The sequence below is a fragment of the Dipodomys spectabilis genome, unplaced genomic scaffold (assembly GCF_019054845.1).
Source record: "Dipodomys spectabilis isolate Male_0828 unplaced genomic scaffold, ASM1905484v1 ptg000673l, whole genome shotgun sequence".
NCBI lineage: Eukaryota > Metazoa > Chordata > Mammalia > Rodentia > Heteromyidae > Dipodomys > Dipodomys spectabilis.
Window position 1 is genome coordinate 714,466 of NW_024871350.1, and position 16,467 is coordinate 730,932.

The following is a 16,467-nucleotide window of genomic DNA, read 5'->3' on the forward strand; positions in this document are numbered from 1 at the left end:
CTGAAGGCAGCAGATAGAAGGATCTAACTTGACAGTCTACGTTCCTTAATTCGAAAGTTAAGTCTGTTAATGTTGCGAGATAGGACTGAGCGGTATTTGGGAGTTTCTGCCATTTTATCCACCTTCTTGGGGTTCAGCAGTCCTTAAAAGAACTAGGAAGACATAAAACAGGGAAAGGTAACCAGGGCAATGGCATAGGATTAAATACAGTATAGTATGTCTCAAAGTTAAGTAGCAAGGAAAGTCAGGAACTAAATGAGACAAGCATAAATTTTTGTAGCTGATTGATGTATAATTTGGTGTACCATGGAAGAAAAATGACACTTGCACAGTATATGAGAAATGAATTGGGTAATAGGCCCTCTACGCCCTTTGCGTAAGCTTGCTAAGTTGTATTCATTTAAAAGCACAGTTTGTCTTATCTTGATGGAGCACCTCACTATTGCAAAGTTAGTAGAAGTCATTGTTTAAGTTAAATTTCTTAGTTTGATGTAATTTTTCTAATGTCTCTCTGAATCTCATAAATTTTTGTTGTTAGGTTATTGAATATAGTATTTTGTCAAAGGCCATATTTTTCAGCTTTGTAAGGTGTTATTTTACTACAAGACAACATCAGCATCTTTGGCAAAATAAAAAGTGGTATTTACAATATATGTGTTGGATGACTTGGAAAGAACTCTATCCTAATGTCCTATGACATATAAATCTCTTTGTTATGATGATAAGTGTATACTAACTATATTATATCTAAGATGGAGACTAGAAACTTTGTATCATATTGCTGTATAGATAAGCATTAGCAGTAGCCATTTGTGAACTGTTTGGACTGTGGTAAAGAATGTTCAAATGTAATAAGGTATACTAAGGCTTCAAATTAGCCTCAACTCATCAGTTAAAACCAAAAATCAATCTGAGAAAATGACAGCCTAGATTCAAAGGTGGCAAGTTTGATTAGTATACCCACCACAAGAGAATGAAATACTGGCTATTTAACCTGATTTTAAAAGTAGGTTGGGGAAAATATCTACAGAGAGTGGTGTACTTTTTTCCTTATGAGTTCTCAGGAGCTGTGGAAATGCTAATAAACATTTCATCTCTCAGTAGTTTACTTACCTTTGCCATGCTGAGCAAAGACTTAATTCATCATGTACAGTCTTAATTCTATAAGTTGCTATGTTCGATCTTAGTGGTATAGATTTTCCTAGGAAATGTAAGCTTTAAGAGCAGGGGTTAATGCAAAGTGCTGCGAATAGGATCTAAACTGGAAATTGATCACTTATGGCTTTAATGTTGGACTATAACTACACTGGGAAAGTTAATGCAAAATAGCCTTTTATTATTTCATGAAAGTGCATATGCTGTTATGTAAATTATTCCTGGCAATTAAAATGTCATTAGGAAATGTAGCAAGTGATAGTATTTCCAAAAAGTGCACATTTTAAACCTGATCTTTGTTTTCCAACAGTTCAAGGCCTGGCAGGCCTCCTAAGCGTTCTTTGGGAGTGTTACAAGACAACACCCGCCTTTTGCCCCACGCAGTTCCAGGCCTGTTATCACCAGGACTTATCACTCCAACAGGTAATAAACAATCCATCCAATGATAAACCTTGTGTCTTCTTACTCCCTAGAATATTAAGTGAACTAATATTGATCTAACTGCCTTGTCCTTTAAAGCTTTTCAAACTCTGTTAGAGGTTATATTATTGAATTTTTTGAGTATTCATGAAAACAAGTTTTGTTATTTATATGCCTAATTTCAAGTAGTCAAGCTTTTTTTAAAAAGCAATCATATTCTTGCAGGAAATCCATTTAAAATTTCTTTTTGTTATATATGCTTATGTATTTATATGTTGGAGTCTGGGATGGTGGCTTTGGCCAAAATAGAATGGGAATAAGAATCCATACATTTTGTACCAGTTACTACTCTAGGTTAAAAAACTACAAGGAAACTATTAATTAAGATGCATTATAAACCGGTAGCTGGTGGCTCATGCCAGTAATCCTAGCTACTCAGGATGCTGAGATCTGAGGATCGTGGTTCAAAGACAGCTCCGGCAGTTAAATCCATGAGACTCTTATCTCCAATGAACCACTAGATACCCAGAAGTGGCACTGTGGCTCAAATGGTAGAGCGCTAGCCTTGAGCTGAAGAGCTAAGGGACAATGACCAGGCCTAGAGTTCAAGTCCCACTACTGACCAAAAAAGGGGCATTATAATTAGAACAGAAAAAGTGCAGAGTCATTGTCCTGAAACATGTTTTGGTGATTTTCATGGAACATTGCATTAAAATGTTAAAAACCTCAGTCTCATAAATTATTACTATAAGGGCAAAAATACTTGAAGAGTAAGTTTATTACTTCTTGAGTATTTAAATAAAATGAAGTTGGTTATATTGTTGAGAACGAATGCAAAGACTGGGAGACTATTGCATTCACCATAAATAGTATAAGTATTTATAAGCTCCTGGTATATTTGAGTTTTAATTCCTAGGTAGTATAAAACTATATGACCATTGTTCCAATTTACTGGAGGATCAGGAAAAATATAAACTAATAATTTCATTAAATCATGATAGAAATTGTAATTGAAATGGACGTAGTGGTATTAGCTCACAAAGATGGAAGCAACTAAATAAGTTTGGTAGATTGGGTAATAGTTATTCTGAAGACATGGGAAGTAGGAGACTTTTGAGTGTGTGTGAAGGTAGCTTCTTTATGTTTAGCCATTGAAGTCAATCACTACAGTACAGTGGCTTCCTTATTTTAGAACCTTCTCTTGTGGATATTAAATTGTGGAAAGTAATTGAGGCTTCACACTTTTGCCTCAGAGTTTCATATGTTCTGGTTTTCACAGGCTTTTGTTTTGTTAAAAACCTTTTTATAGATAAAAAGAAGTAGTACTAATTGAGTAACTATTCTAAAATCAATTGCTATGGTGGGTAAATTGCAGTGAAAGTAGAGAAGGACAGTCCTTTGGTACTATTCAGGGAACAATGAGCATCTGAATGAATGAAGAAATGAATGAATGGAAAAGAGTTCAAGAGTGTTTTCATAATTAAACATATAAAATTTCTTGAATGTAGATGGAGAGAGGGTGGTTCCAGAATGATTTATGTCTAGCTTGCCTAGTTTGTGTGACAGATGTCTAGTGCAGATGATGGTATTATTACCTGAGATAGACAATTTCAGAATAGACTTAGGCTTTTTGGGGAAAGACAACAAACTGTTGACTTTGTTTACATACAAGTTCTTATTGGAGACAAATGTACCTTGCACTGAGAAATGAATATGGAAAATATAATAATGGCTGAAATGTATCTTGGTGCTATATAAATGATTTTTTTGCCTTCAAAAGTATAATACTAGAGCTTAGGAATACCACCATGTAAATATTCAAATCTGCCTAGGTTTTGAGGGAATAAATGTGTGTAGATGAATGAATAAAATGAATTTTTTATGTTTCCATGGTTCCCATTATGACATTTTCATAAATGTATACAGTGTATTTTTGTCATGTTTGCCCACTCCAGAATGAAAGGAATTAAAAGGTACTTTGATAATTGACACTTGAGTAAACACTGGGAGCTTTTATCTGTTTAGGAAAAAGCTCTAGTATATAGAAATATAAGGGCTTCTATTATGCATCAGGCCTGGGTACCAAGTATTTAGATATACTTGATTCAATCCTCATAGTAATTTTATGGACATTGTCTTCATTATTCAGATAAGCAGTTATGGATGACTGAATTCACATTAATTACTTAAAGATATAAACTTTGTTAAATTATTTTAAATCGTTTAAGAAATCACTTTATTTTTTGTTTTATTAGTTGTGGGTGTTGAACTCTGGGCCTGGGCTCTGTCCCTCAGCAATTCAGCTCAAGGCAAGTGTTCTACCACTTGAGCCACAGTGCGACTTCCAAAAATTAAGTTTTTATCCCAAGCCCTATTTACTTGGCATCCTGTAAAACAAGGAATCTTCCTACTTGAATTTTGAATTCAATTCTGAATTTCCTTTGGGCCTAAAATTAAATTTCCATCTATCCTACAGAATTTAATTCAATTCTGAATTTCCTTCTGTCCTACAATTTAGAATTGCCACTAAGTGTGCTTTTGGGACAAAATGCAAATTTTAATCATTTATTTCTAGAATGGAAATGCAGAGATTGTGAGGTAGCTGAGTGGACAAAGTGATGGGCCTATCTGTTGGAGAAACAGACACAAAGAAAATTTGCCTCCTTCATGTGTATGAATTAATTTCATATGCCTAAAAGTACCTTACTAATAGTCAACTACTGGAAGAAAAATGTGGTGGAAAGACAAGTAGAAACAATCTTATGATTATTTGTTTTTTTGAATTAGATCAACCACTTCTACTCTTCCGTTATCAGACATAATTCAGGTAATATTAGCTCTTATTGTTAATTTGGTATATTTACCTTCTCCTAAAACTGTTACATATCATTTAGAGCTACTTTTGAAGAATTCAGTTGATATTTTTAATGTACTCTGTCAGCAGTCTAGAGTTATCCTTTCTCCCTCTCCCCACCAATGCGTTTTACAATTTTTGATTTCAGGTTCTTTTGTCTTAAAATGATTTTTTGATGCAAGGCATTATACATATCTGTTTATATTTGCATCAATTACAAGTGATTTGTTGATGCCTGTTGCTACATATTTTTTCAGATGTCATGTTTATAGAATAACATGTTTGAACTTTGCTTGATTTGCTTAAACAACAGATTTGGTTTGACATTTGTTTGCATTATTTTTACCTTTATGACATGAAAATGAGTTCTAAAAATGTTATAAAGGAGTGATCACCATGTGCCTTTTCTGGAATAGTGTGTTTTGTTTGTTTGTTTGTTTACCTCCAAATTGATTTTCTCTCAGATTCAAAACAAATACATTAATCAGTGAAAGGAGTTAGAAATAGTTATGAGATTAATATTAGATTTAAGAATAGCCTTATAACTATAGCTTGACATATTAAAATGTAAAGACAGTATATCAGGTAAGTTGAAATTTTCATTTACAAAATATAAAAGTAAGATCTTTTCTGTTTTATCTGATTTCATTTATTTTGTAATTTGTATTTTTCTTTTAATATCAAATGTATTAATTTTCTCTGGAATATCTTTCCTGTATAACAAAATCTTATTCAACCTTAACTAGTATAGAATTTTTGATAATTTGGCTAATGTTATGCTTAGGTGACAAATACTAGTTTATAAAATCCCTTGTTTAAGCAAATGTATCCACAAGAAGTATATATGTATCTGTCTGTGAGATTTTGTTCATTATGTCTGCACATTAAAATACTTACAGGAATTTAGATATCTAAATCATTTCACAAATATATTTTGTAAAACATTCTAAGCATACTAATTACTTATGATTGGTCATTATTCATTAAGAGTAGTCCTAGTATCTATTATTTACAATATTGTCAGATATTAATCTATGTAACTGAAGAAAAAGGGAGTGTCAATATACATATAGATGGAAGTATATATTTAACTATTGTTTAATTTACCAAATAGCTACTGTAAGCCAAACAATGCAATAAAATATAATACTAGGACAAAGTTAATTTTGTGAGTCAGAATTTTTCAAATTGCCCCAGATTTTTTAAGATTATTTCCAATTGCTCATGTTTGGCTACACTTCCTTTTTATATAATAGGGCTATCAATATTCTCATTGTATAATTAATACTCAATTCCCTAACAGAACATCAATACACACAATTTTTTTCTTTCCTTTTTTTTGTCTGTCATGGGGCCTGAACTCAGGGCCTGGGTACTGTTCCTGAGCTCTTTTGTTCAAGGCTTGTACTCTACCACTGAGCCACAACACCACTTCTGGTTTTCTGGTGGTTACTTGGAGATAAGAATCTCACAAAATTTCCTGCCTGGGGTGGCTTTGAACCATGATCCTCAGATCTCAGCCCCCTGAATAGCTGGGTTTACAGGCATTGAGATACATACCGCTGGCCACAAATTTTATATTTTAATATTTGCTGTGAAATTTTTGTTGGCTAATGGACAAAACACCCATGTATTACTCCCATCTTTCTGTAGAAGAGCTATATGCCCTTACATCATACAGAAGGGATGGATTTGTCCTGTGTATCTTCTAAATTTCCCCTTTCCTTAGCTGATGGAACATTTCAAATGGACATGGAATCTGGCTTAAGAGAAACTTAAACTCGCTGCTTACAAGAAAGTCAGATAAAATTCCTATCTTTTTTCCATTTCTTTAAAAGGTAGTGGGTTTTTCAACTGTTATTCTTTTCTTCTTGCTATGTTGTGGCAAAATACTTTAAGAATGTCTTCTACCATCCAACCTTCAGATAACTGAGCTCATGAAGATTCAATCCAGTTAGAATAAATACAGTGTTCCACTCAGGAATCATAGGGTCACAAGAATTATGCCTAATTTTGGTGTTGTGATGTCCCACTCATGGTATAACAATGGTAACTATTCTGAATGTATCATTGGAATAAGTATCCCCTCTTTTTATGATGTATTTCATTTCTCACTCATTTTAATTTGGATGGTAAGAATTGCTCAGAAGATGAGACCACAGGTCTCATCAAGAAGAGAGATTAAGCCTCCTTCTCAAGAAACTAAATCATCTTTATTTTGAGTGATTCAAAACATACCTATTTTTATGACATTCTTTGGGGCTTTCAAGTAACATTATGCTAAATCATGGTTTATGTCACAGCAATTCTAAGTGTATTTTAGATCATTATGTTTTCCTTTGATTATTTCTTATGTGCTTAGGTAGGTTGTATAGGAACCAGGAGCTGAATTATTAATATTTCTAATGTAGAGTGAAGGGTTTACACTAGCAAGCATTTTCAATGTCTCTATTTAATAGAAAATCTAAATAAGTCAGATTAAGAGTAAGAACTCCATTTGTTCTATTCACTTGATTCTGCATTTCTCAGACTTCAATTTCTCTCAAGTCAACTTGATTGTCAATACCTTTCCCCCCTCTATCACATAACTGTTTTTACCCAAAAGGTCTCCATTCAATGTAATTTATTTTCAATCATTCTTCCTTTGCATGGAATGCTCATATTGCAGAAGTCATAGCTTAGTTCCAATGTAAGTAGGGAGATTTGAAATTTATGTCCAGTTTACAAGATGATGATGATGGTGATGGTGAAGATGATAACAATAATGAGGGTGCCACAAGTGATGCTAATCCATGTATTACTCTACAGACTACTGTCACATCTTTATGTGGGCACGTCTATCTATCTATCTATCTATCTATCTATCTATCTATCTATCTATCTATCTATCTATCTATCTACCTATCTATCATCTAATCTTCTTCATATTAACTTTGTATTTAAAAAAACAATTTTCAATTATGTTCCTATTTGATCTTTTTAGACCTTCTCTCAGATTATCATTATCATAATTAACATTGGTGTGAGTACTTGTGCTAGTATTGTGTTGCTAGGAGTCAAATCTAAGGCTTCACACATGCACTGAACTCAATCCCCAGATGTTATTTCTGATTTGCAGATAAAGAAAGTGAATTTTCAAGAAGTCCAAGGACTTCCTCTAAATATTAGATATAGTAAGGCGTGGAGACAAAACTTGTGAGTTTGACTGAAAATACCATGTTTGTCCAAAAATCCTGAAAATCTCTCATTAAAAAAAAGTGGGATGTTGAAAATTTAGGTTCTACATCCTCAGGGTCATATTGGAACTCTTAAATATGAGAGATCAGATGTTTAGTGCTTCACAAATATTAACTCTTTGGAATAATCCATTTCATTGGTGAAGATTATATAACTTTATTAAAATAAAACTTTATTCTTTGTTGTTTTCAGTATGGGACAGATAGCATAGCATCATCAATGATTCATAGTATTAGGTGTAGCTATAGCTATGGTCTTATGTTCAAGCAGTATAACAATAATAGTCTGAGGGAATGTAACCTACTTTCCATATTGCAAAAAATAACAGCTACAAATACTTCCTTTTGACAGTTCATGAGTGAATGTCTTTGATATATATGACTAATGAATTAATATGATTAAGTTAATGAGAAGCAAGCATTGCCAAACTCCACTAGTTTGCCTGCAATGCTACTCCACAGTGGTAGCCCTTGCTTCTCCCTGTGTTGAGATGATTGCTGATGCCTACACACTGTCATTGTGATAAATGATACATCCCACAGTGTCCTGCTTTCCATCTGGTTGATTTTCAAAACTTCCCCATTTGAGAGGTCTCTCACAAAAATCACATAGTCACTCACCAAGTCTATTGGATTACAGAAAGACATTGCCATCACCAAAGCCCATCTTCCAACCCCCGCCCAGACAATTTACATGACATGGAACATGTGACTTTTCACCTATGATTCCTGTTATGCCTTCAATTTGTGTTATGCAAGAGCACATTTAGGCATTCGTGAAACTTTCTATTGTATAAAGTACTTGATAGACAATAAGGTGCTTTGTCAATACTTTATTTTATTGGATACAGAGGTTGGCTGTACTAAAATAATCCATTATACTAAAATATTCTAGTCCAGTTTATGAAAAGACAGGCTGCATAGTTATTAAACAAAATGTGCTGAATATCAGTCAACCAAGGAATCATGCACAGAAAATTGTTTCTTTATAAATTCCTAATAAATGGGTGAAACTAATAAAATCTAGCATCCACATATATCAATTGTATATTGTAACAAAAATGGGCCTGGACACCTAGAACCCACTTTTAAAATATTGATCCACCATAAGTGATCTTGCTTTCATTATGAACCAAAGATGGGGATAGGGTTTGATTAATGTGGTAGTGGTGGTGGTGGTGGTGGTTGTACTGCTGGTGCTAATGGTGGTGGTGGTAATGAAAATACCTTATGTGACTTCTTCGTTTCCTTTATTTCAATGAATCATTTTTAACTCATTTTAAGTTTATATTCAATGTAGGCAAATTCCTGAGTGCGATCATTTGAAAATTTTAATTTGTAAAAACTCTTGTTTTGGACATATGCTTGAATTAATGTGGAAAAGAAGCATAGAGCTTAAAATGTCATGTAACTTTCTACCCATTATTATTATTTAATTCTTAAATATATACATGAAAGTTCGAAATAAGTCTTTTTGTAGTCTATTTCATTAGTATTAGTTTACATTAGTTAATTACAACTTCTAACATGATCATTAAATATAAAAATAGTTTCTATTCTTTTTTATTTTATTTTTTAATTTTTATTTTTTATTGTGAAAATACTGTACAGAGGGGTTACAATTACATGAGCAAGATAGTGAGTACATTTCTTACCAAGCATTGTAGCCTCCTCCTTTGTTTATTCTTAATAAATGATGACATGTCAAGGGACAATTTCAATTTCCGGGGATAAAAAGTTGGGTATTTCCCTTACGCAGAATCTTTTACATTAACCCTACTTTCATGTACAATAATGTAAATATTTGGTGATTATATAACAAGAATGAGAAGAGATGAAATTGTTCTTTTTTAAAAAGAAATATATTCTTAATCACATTAAAACTTTTGAGGTTTATAAAGTTATTTAAATAATTGTAGTGAGAATGACTACAACAATGGGCATTAAACTAAAGACAGGGTATGAAGAAAAAAGAAAGTTTTTTTTTTTTTTTATTTTCACATACCCCAATGGTAGGTAAAAAGGACAATTGGCACAAAAAAGTTTAAGAGGAGAGAATATTACCAAATTTGTAATTGCAAATGGTTGTGTATATATAAATATAAGAAAGATTGAACATGTTAATTGCTGCTTGTCATTGATTTGGGTTCACAGTTTCAGAAGTTTGAATTTATGGTCCACTGCCTCCATTGTTTCTAGGCCCAAGCATGGTGAGGCCTTTTAGTGCCTGGTATTTGGTGGAAGAAAGTGTATGATCTGGCAGTTAGAAGGCAGACAGATACAGAGAGGGAACCAGGACAAGATATGTTCCTCAAATAAATGCTCCAGGCCTACTTCCTCCAACCAGGCCACCTCTGAAAGTTTCTAACACCTCCCAATAATGTCATCCAACTATGAATCCATTGATCCACTGAATAGATCAAAACTTTCATGAACAGTTACCTAGTAATGATTTATTTTATCAGGTGGGATCAGATGCTCAACATAGACATCTTTGGAAGTATATATTCAAATCATAGCACCAAATAAATACTTTTCTAAAACAAATTGTTACATTATTTTCTAAAGTTTTACTCAGTTTCATGCCTTACATTAAGCTTCTTGATTCATTTCCAGAAGTGGGGATTATCATGTTAAAAAATCCAACTCCACAAAGAAAAATATATTGTTTATATTTTATTACTGAGGGAACTAAGAAAAGAAGACTCAACAAATTATGAAAGTAAAAATGAGATTACTTGATGAAGAAAGGGAGAGGGAAAGCAAATAGGGAAAGAAATAGAATGAATATGGTCAAAGTATATTATATTGTATACAGGAAAGGAAATGTCATAATGAAACCACTTACTTTGGCCAATCATTGCTAATAAAAAGTTTATTTGAGATATAATTAGCATAAAATAAATTGTACTTAATTTGGAGTACACTATTTTATATTTTGACATGTGTGAACAGTCATGACACCATCACTATAGTAGAGCGTACATTTCCCCAAGTTGTCTTGTATCCACTCTCTCCTTCCCAACCAACCCTAGGCAGCCTTTCATTTGTGTTCTGTCATAACAGATTAGTTTGTATGCCCTAAAACTGTATATAAAAGGAGAAATAACAAAATACATGATTTTTGTCTGACTTCTCTGATTTAGAATACTTATATAGAGATTCAAAATTACTGTGTTCATCAGTTGTTCATTTTTATTGTTAGTAATAAATAATTGAGTCAATAAATCATAATTAGATATATTATAATTTGTTTATTCATTTTCCTCTTTCAGATATTTGAGTTGCTTCCCAGTGTTTCACCATTTTTGAATGATAATATTTTAGGTTTTCATGCAAATATTTTGCATGGATATTTGCTGTGAGAGATCTTGAGTAATAGGAGTGGGGTTTCTGGGTTTATGATAATTCTGTTTAAATTTATGAGAGACTTTAAAACTTTTTCAATATCATTGTAACATTTAAAATTTCCTTCAATTGTTTATGAAAGTTCCAGTTGTTTGAGATAATTTTCAATCATTTATATGGTCAAACTTAAAAGTACATTTTGAACAACTCATTCCATGTGATTTCAAGTGATTACATTTATTCAATGCTGAAGGTTTAATCACTGACATAGTTATACTTTGATTAATAATATCACTTTACTATAATTTATCTATTTTCCTTAAATATGTTTATAATCCATGAGGAAGGAAGAGCAAGGACTAAGGTAAACTGTTTGACTTTATGTACTTTATTCTGTTCAATATCATGGACTGTATTCTCTTCTGTTCAATTTGGGATAATCTGTTCAACATCTTGTACTTAACCTCCGTTCAACATCTTGGACTGTTACATTGTGGAAATGAGCAAGAAAACAAGAATAAGAGAAACCAATGATTAAGTAGAAAGATGACCAAAACAAATTCAATAATTTCCCCTAGAGTCTGTGGAATATAGAATCAGATAAATATTTTAAGCTAAAAGTTACGATCACACTAGTTTTGGCCTTGTAATTGTTTCACACAGTTGTCTTTTTGTTTGAGATCAAACATGAAAGCTGAAATATTTGGGGGAAGAAAAAAAATCCTTTTGTGAGTTCTCCACTAGAAAAAATAATATTGGTAATATAATTGTGAAGCTACAAATACATACAAAACTCAACAGTGTAACAGAATACAGAAGAAAAAAAAATTAAAACTTATCAATATAGAAAACTACCAAGACAGAAGGATGAACAGCAAGAGAAGAAAGGAACAAGTAGGACAATCAAAATGTAATGATCAAAAAATAGGTTAATGAGTTAAATTCACCTATTAAAAGATATTGACTAGCAGAACAGAGTTAAGACAATAAGATTGAATTATAAGCTATATTTGAAAAAAATTTACCAATGAAGATACCCATACACTGAAAACTAAGAAATTAAAAGGGGGTAAGATAGAGACTAGAAATACTTATATGTACATTCAATAAAATGACCTTTATGTTATTTTTTTAAGCCTGGGGAAAAGGTTTGTGAGATCCCATCTCAACTAGTAGTTGGGTATGATGAGGATAGTCTATTATCCCACCTCAGTGGGAGACTGAGAATGGGAGGATCATGTTTGCAAGGCATCCTAACCTAAAATGTTTGAGAGACTCCATCTCAGCAGAAAAGTTGAGTGTGGTAGCAAACATATAAGAGGATGGTAGCCAGGCACTGATGGTTCACACCTGTATTCCTATTTAAGAGGCTGAGATCTGAAGATTATGTTTCAAAGCCTGTCTGGGTAGAAGGATCCCCTTGAGACTCTTTAACCACTCAGAAAACTAGAAGTGGCACTGTGGCTCAAAGTAGTAGAGTGCTTGAGCAAAAGAGCTCAGGAACAAAGAGTAAAATCATTTAAAAAAGCCACCTAACAAAACTGAATATCCATATGCAGAAGAAGGAAATGGATCCATATCTCATGTAAAATATCAACACAGTATGGATGAAAGAGTGAAACAGAAGATTCAAATCTAGGAAACTGCTGAAAGCAAACATTGAAAATACTTCATTATTGTGCTTTGGACAAATAGCTTTTTGTATGATTGCCAAATGCAGACAGCAAAATGAAATCTCACAAATGGGATGTTTCAAACTTAAAAGTTTCTGGATAGAAAAATAAATAAAAACTGAAGGGAGCACTTATAGATTGGAAGAAAATATTTTCAAGTCATTCATCTGGAAAAGAATTAATTCTCATAATACTTCTATTGTTTTGAGAAACAAAGAATTTAGAGCAATAAAGCCAATAATTTTGTTTTATTTTAATTGTGAAAATACTGTACAGAGGGGTTACAAGTACATGGGCAAGATGATGAGTACATTTCTTATCAAGCATTGTAGCCTCCTCCTTTGTTTCCCCTTCCCATCCCTTCCCTTCCTCCCTTTTCCTCCTCCCCACCAAATCCTCCTCCCCTCACCACCAAAGTTGTAAATGGTGCTGGCAAAATTGGTTAATCAGTTGTAGAAAACTACAGCTAGATCTTTATATATCACCCTGCCCCAGAATCAACTACAAACGGATCAAAGACCTCAGAGTCAAAGCAGACACTCTGAAAATATTACAGAATGGAATAGGAGAAACCCTAGGTCTCCTTGGCACAGAACAAAATTTTCTTAATAGAGACCCAGAAACACAACAAATCAAAGAAAAGTTGGACAAATGATATTGCATGAAACTGCAGAGGGTCTGCATGGCAAAGGACATGGCTAGCAAGATCAATAGAAAGCCCATGGATTAGAAGATCTTCACTAGCCATACAACGGACAAGGGTCTCATATCTAAAATATACCTGGAACTCAAAAAATTAAATCCCCCAACAACAAATCTTCAAAGAAACAACTGCCCAATAAATAAGTGGACTAAAGAGTTAAAGAGAAACTTCTCTGAAGAGGAAAGAAGGATGACCAATAGACACATAAAAAATGCTCAACCTCTCTAGCCATAAAAGAAATGCAAATCAAAACAACATTGAGATACCACCTCACCCAAGTTAGAATGGCTATAATTAAGAACTCTAAAAACAACAGCTGCTGGAGGGGATGTGGACAGAAGGGAACCTTACTGTATTGTTGTTGGGAGTGTAAACTTGTTCAACCACTTTGGAAAGCAGTATGGAGGTTCCTCAAAAGACTCCATATAGAGCTCCCCTATGACCCAGCAATCCCACTTTTGGACATTTACCCAAATGATCACACACAAGACCACACTAAAGCTACCAACACAAGTATGTTTGTTGCAGCATTATTTGCCATAGTTAAGATATGGAACCAACCCAGATGCCCCTCAGTAGATGAATTGATCAAGACAATGTGGTATATATACACAATGGAATTCTATGCCTCCACCAGAAAGAATGACATTGCCCCATTTGTTAAGAAATGGAAAGACTTGGAAAAAATTGTATTAAGTGAAGTAAGCCAGGCCGAAAGAAACATAGGTCCCATGGTTTCCCTTATTTTCAACAACTAGTATATGTCTGAGTCAAGCAGAAAAGGTCAGTTAAGTTGATGTTAGGGAAATGAACCCTAAGATATGTATTCAAATGTTTTTTTTCTTTCATGCGATTGTTTCTAACATTTATAAGATTATTTCTTTGTTGTTCTTGAAATAAATGTATTACTTGTATTGGCATTTCTCCAAAACAATTATGCAAGTAGTGTATAAAGACAGTGTAGGGGAACACAAAGCAAAGCAAAAATGAGATATCACCACACTACAAATAGAATGGATAATAAATGTCAGACATTGGTGAGTTTGCAGAGAAAGGGGAACTCTCATACCATTGGTAGCAAAGTAATTTAATATTTGTGTACTGTTAGGAAGTTCCTCAAAATGCAAGGCCTAGTAAAGCTACAAATCAGACTCAACTTCTTGATTGGGAGATTGTTTTATTCTTTCCTTTGCTCCTGTAACAGAATATCCAAAACTGGGTAACTCACTTTATTTATTTATTTATTCATTGTGCAGTTGGCTCTTGCTTAACAACTATAGTAGTTGATTCCAATAACAAATTTGATAAGTGCAGCTTACTAACAGTGAGAAGAAATTTATTCTCTAACAATTTTGACCTCAAGGGGTCTGACTCCCAGCTTCACTATGTCTAGACCTTGTTGAGACTGTTTTTGGTGATCCCAAAGCTATGTTTCTGCGGGACTTGTTAAAAACTAAATGGCAAGGCTGATAAGAAACCTTCTGGAATATATCATCTATACTGGAGGATGCATTTCACTTGAGGGAAACTTATAAGAAAAACATTTTGATGTTTTCACTACATAACTTGAAGCTGTTTAATTTCTATTGTTGATGACGATTGCTCCCTTAACTGTGCTTAGTACATAGAGATTTAGAAGAAGTTTGAGTATTACTTCATTGTGTCTTTCAAAAAAACTATCATAAATATGTTTGCCAATGAAAAACATAGGTAGAAATATTGAATGTATACTATTTGCTTAGAAACATGTGATGAAATTGTAGTATAATCAAAATAGATACATACATTTTCTAACTGCATATTTAAAGATCTTACAATGACAAAAATATAACTGCCATATTGAGAATTGAGTGAGTACATTTAAATCTGAGGTTTAAAAAGGATTATAAAATCAACAATGTGACTCAACACATTATTTCTTTCCTTTTTTTTCTTTTATGATAACAGATGTCTATTTTTTTTTTTGAAATGTTGTTGTTCATGGGGCTTGAACTTGGGTCCTGAGTGCTGTCCCTAAGTTTTTTTTGCTTAGGGCTAGCACTCTACCATTTTGAGCCATAGCTCCCCATCTGGTTTTCTGGTGATTAATTGGAGGCAAGAGTGTCACATATTTTACTGCCCAAGCTGGCTTTAAACTGCATTCCTCAGATTCCAGCCTTCTAGGAATACAGACCTGAGCCACCAATATTATACACAAATTTTAAGACTTAAATGAGATTATGTATGTAAATAACAGTATGATGTTTGACATAGTATTCCATAGCAGTCAGTTATATTTTCCACTGTTTATTTTTGAAATTTCACTTAAAACAGTATAGGCATGGAATAAATATTTTACAAAGTAGGTGACCCTTTAAAGAGTATTTCTTCCTCTACAAGTTGATTTGGAGAATTTGAAATGCGTGACACTTGTTTATTTGTATGAACAATTGCCAAATTATTCATTTAAAAATATCTAATTTTTTACTTAAAATTACACCAAGGACTATTGCAATAAGCTTACTTTACCTTTAAAATCTATATTTAAGCATAATATTCCTTGATATTTTTATGGGCATCATGAAAAATGCATATGAATTATTAGTTTTCAGCTACTGAGTAGTTACTACCTGCAAATTTTCAGGTAGCCTTAAATATTTCCCAGTTGAACACTTTTTCATTTTGATGAAAATCAAGGATACACTAAAAATGAAGATATTCATTATTATAGTCAACCTACTCCCTGAAATAAATATCATACAGATCACCAAAAAACCAGTTGCTATGCTTAAAAGAACCTGTGCAAAAAGAGTACAACCATCATGCCTGGAAAATATGCATAATGTAACCCATGTGAGAGGCATTACTAGGTTCAGATCCAGATTTTTAAGCATATTTGTAGCTTTTTTTTTTTTGTCAGTCGTGGGGCTTGAACTCTGGGCTTGGGCACAGCTCAAGGTGAGCACTCTACCACTTGAGCTACAACGCCACTTCCTTTTAAGCATATTTGTATGCAAGGAAGTAGCCCAATCTGCAGTCATTGTCAAATATGAAGAATGACAACATGTATCTTGATCACTTCTGCTGGCACTATGTTCA

At 33.2% G+C, this 16,467-nt stretch overlaps 1 protein-coding gene across 1 annotated transcript in view; it reads left to right on the forward strand.

Moving 5' to 3' along the window:
- Dach2 (dachshund family transcription factor 2) overlaps nucleotides 1-16,467 on the forward strand; it is a 542,498-nt gene that overhangs the window by 296,046 nt on the left and 229,985 nt on the right. The window contains exon 3 of the mRNA XM_042672182.1: nucleotides 1,466-1,578. Within this exon, the coding sequence (XP_042528116.1) occupies nucleotides 1,466-1,578 (113 nt within the window). The remainder of the gene's footprint in view (nucleotides 1-1,465; nucleotides 1,579-16,467) is intronic.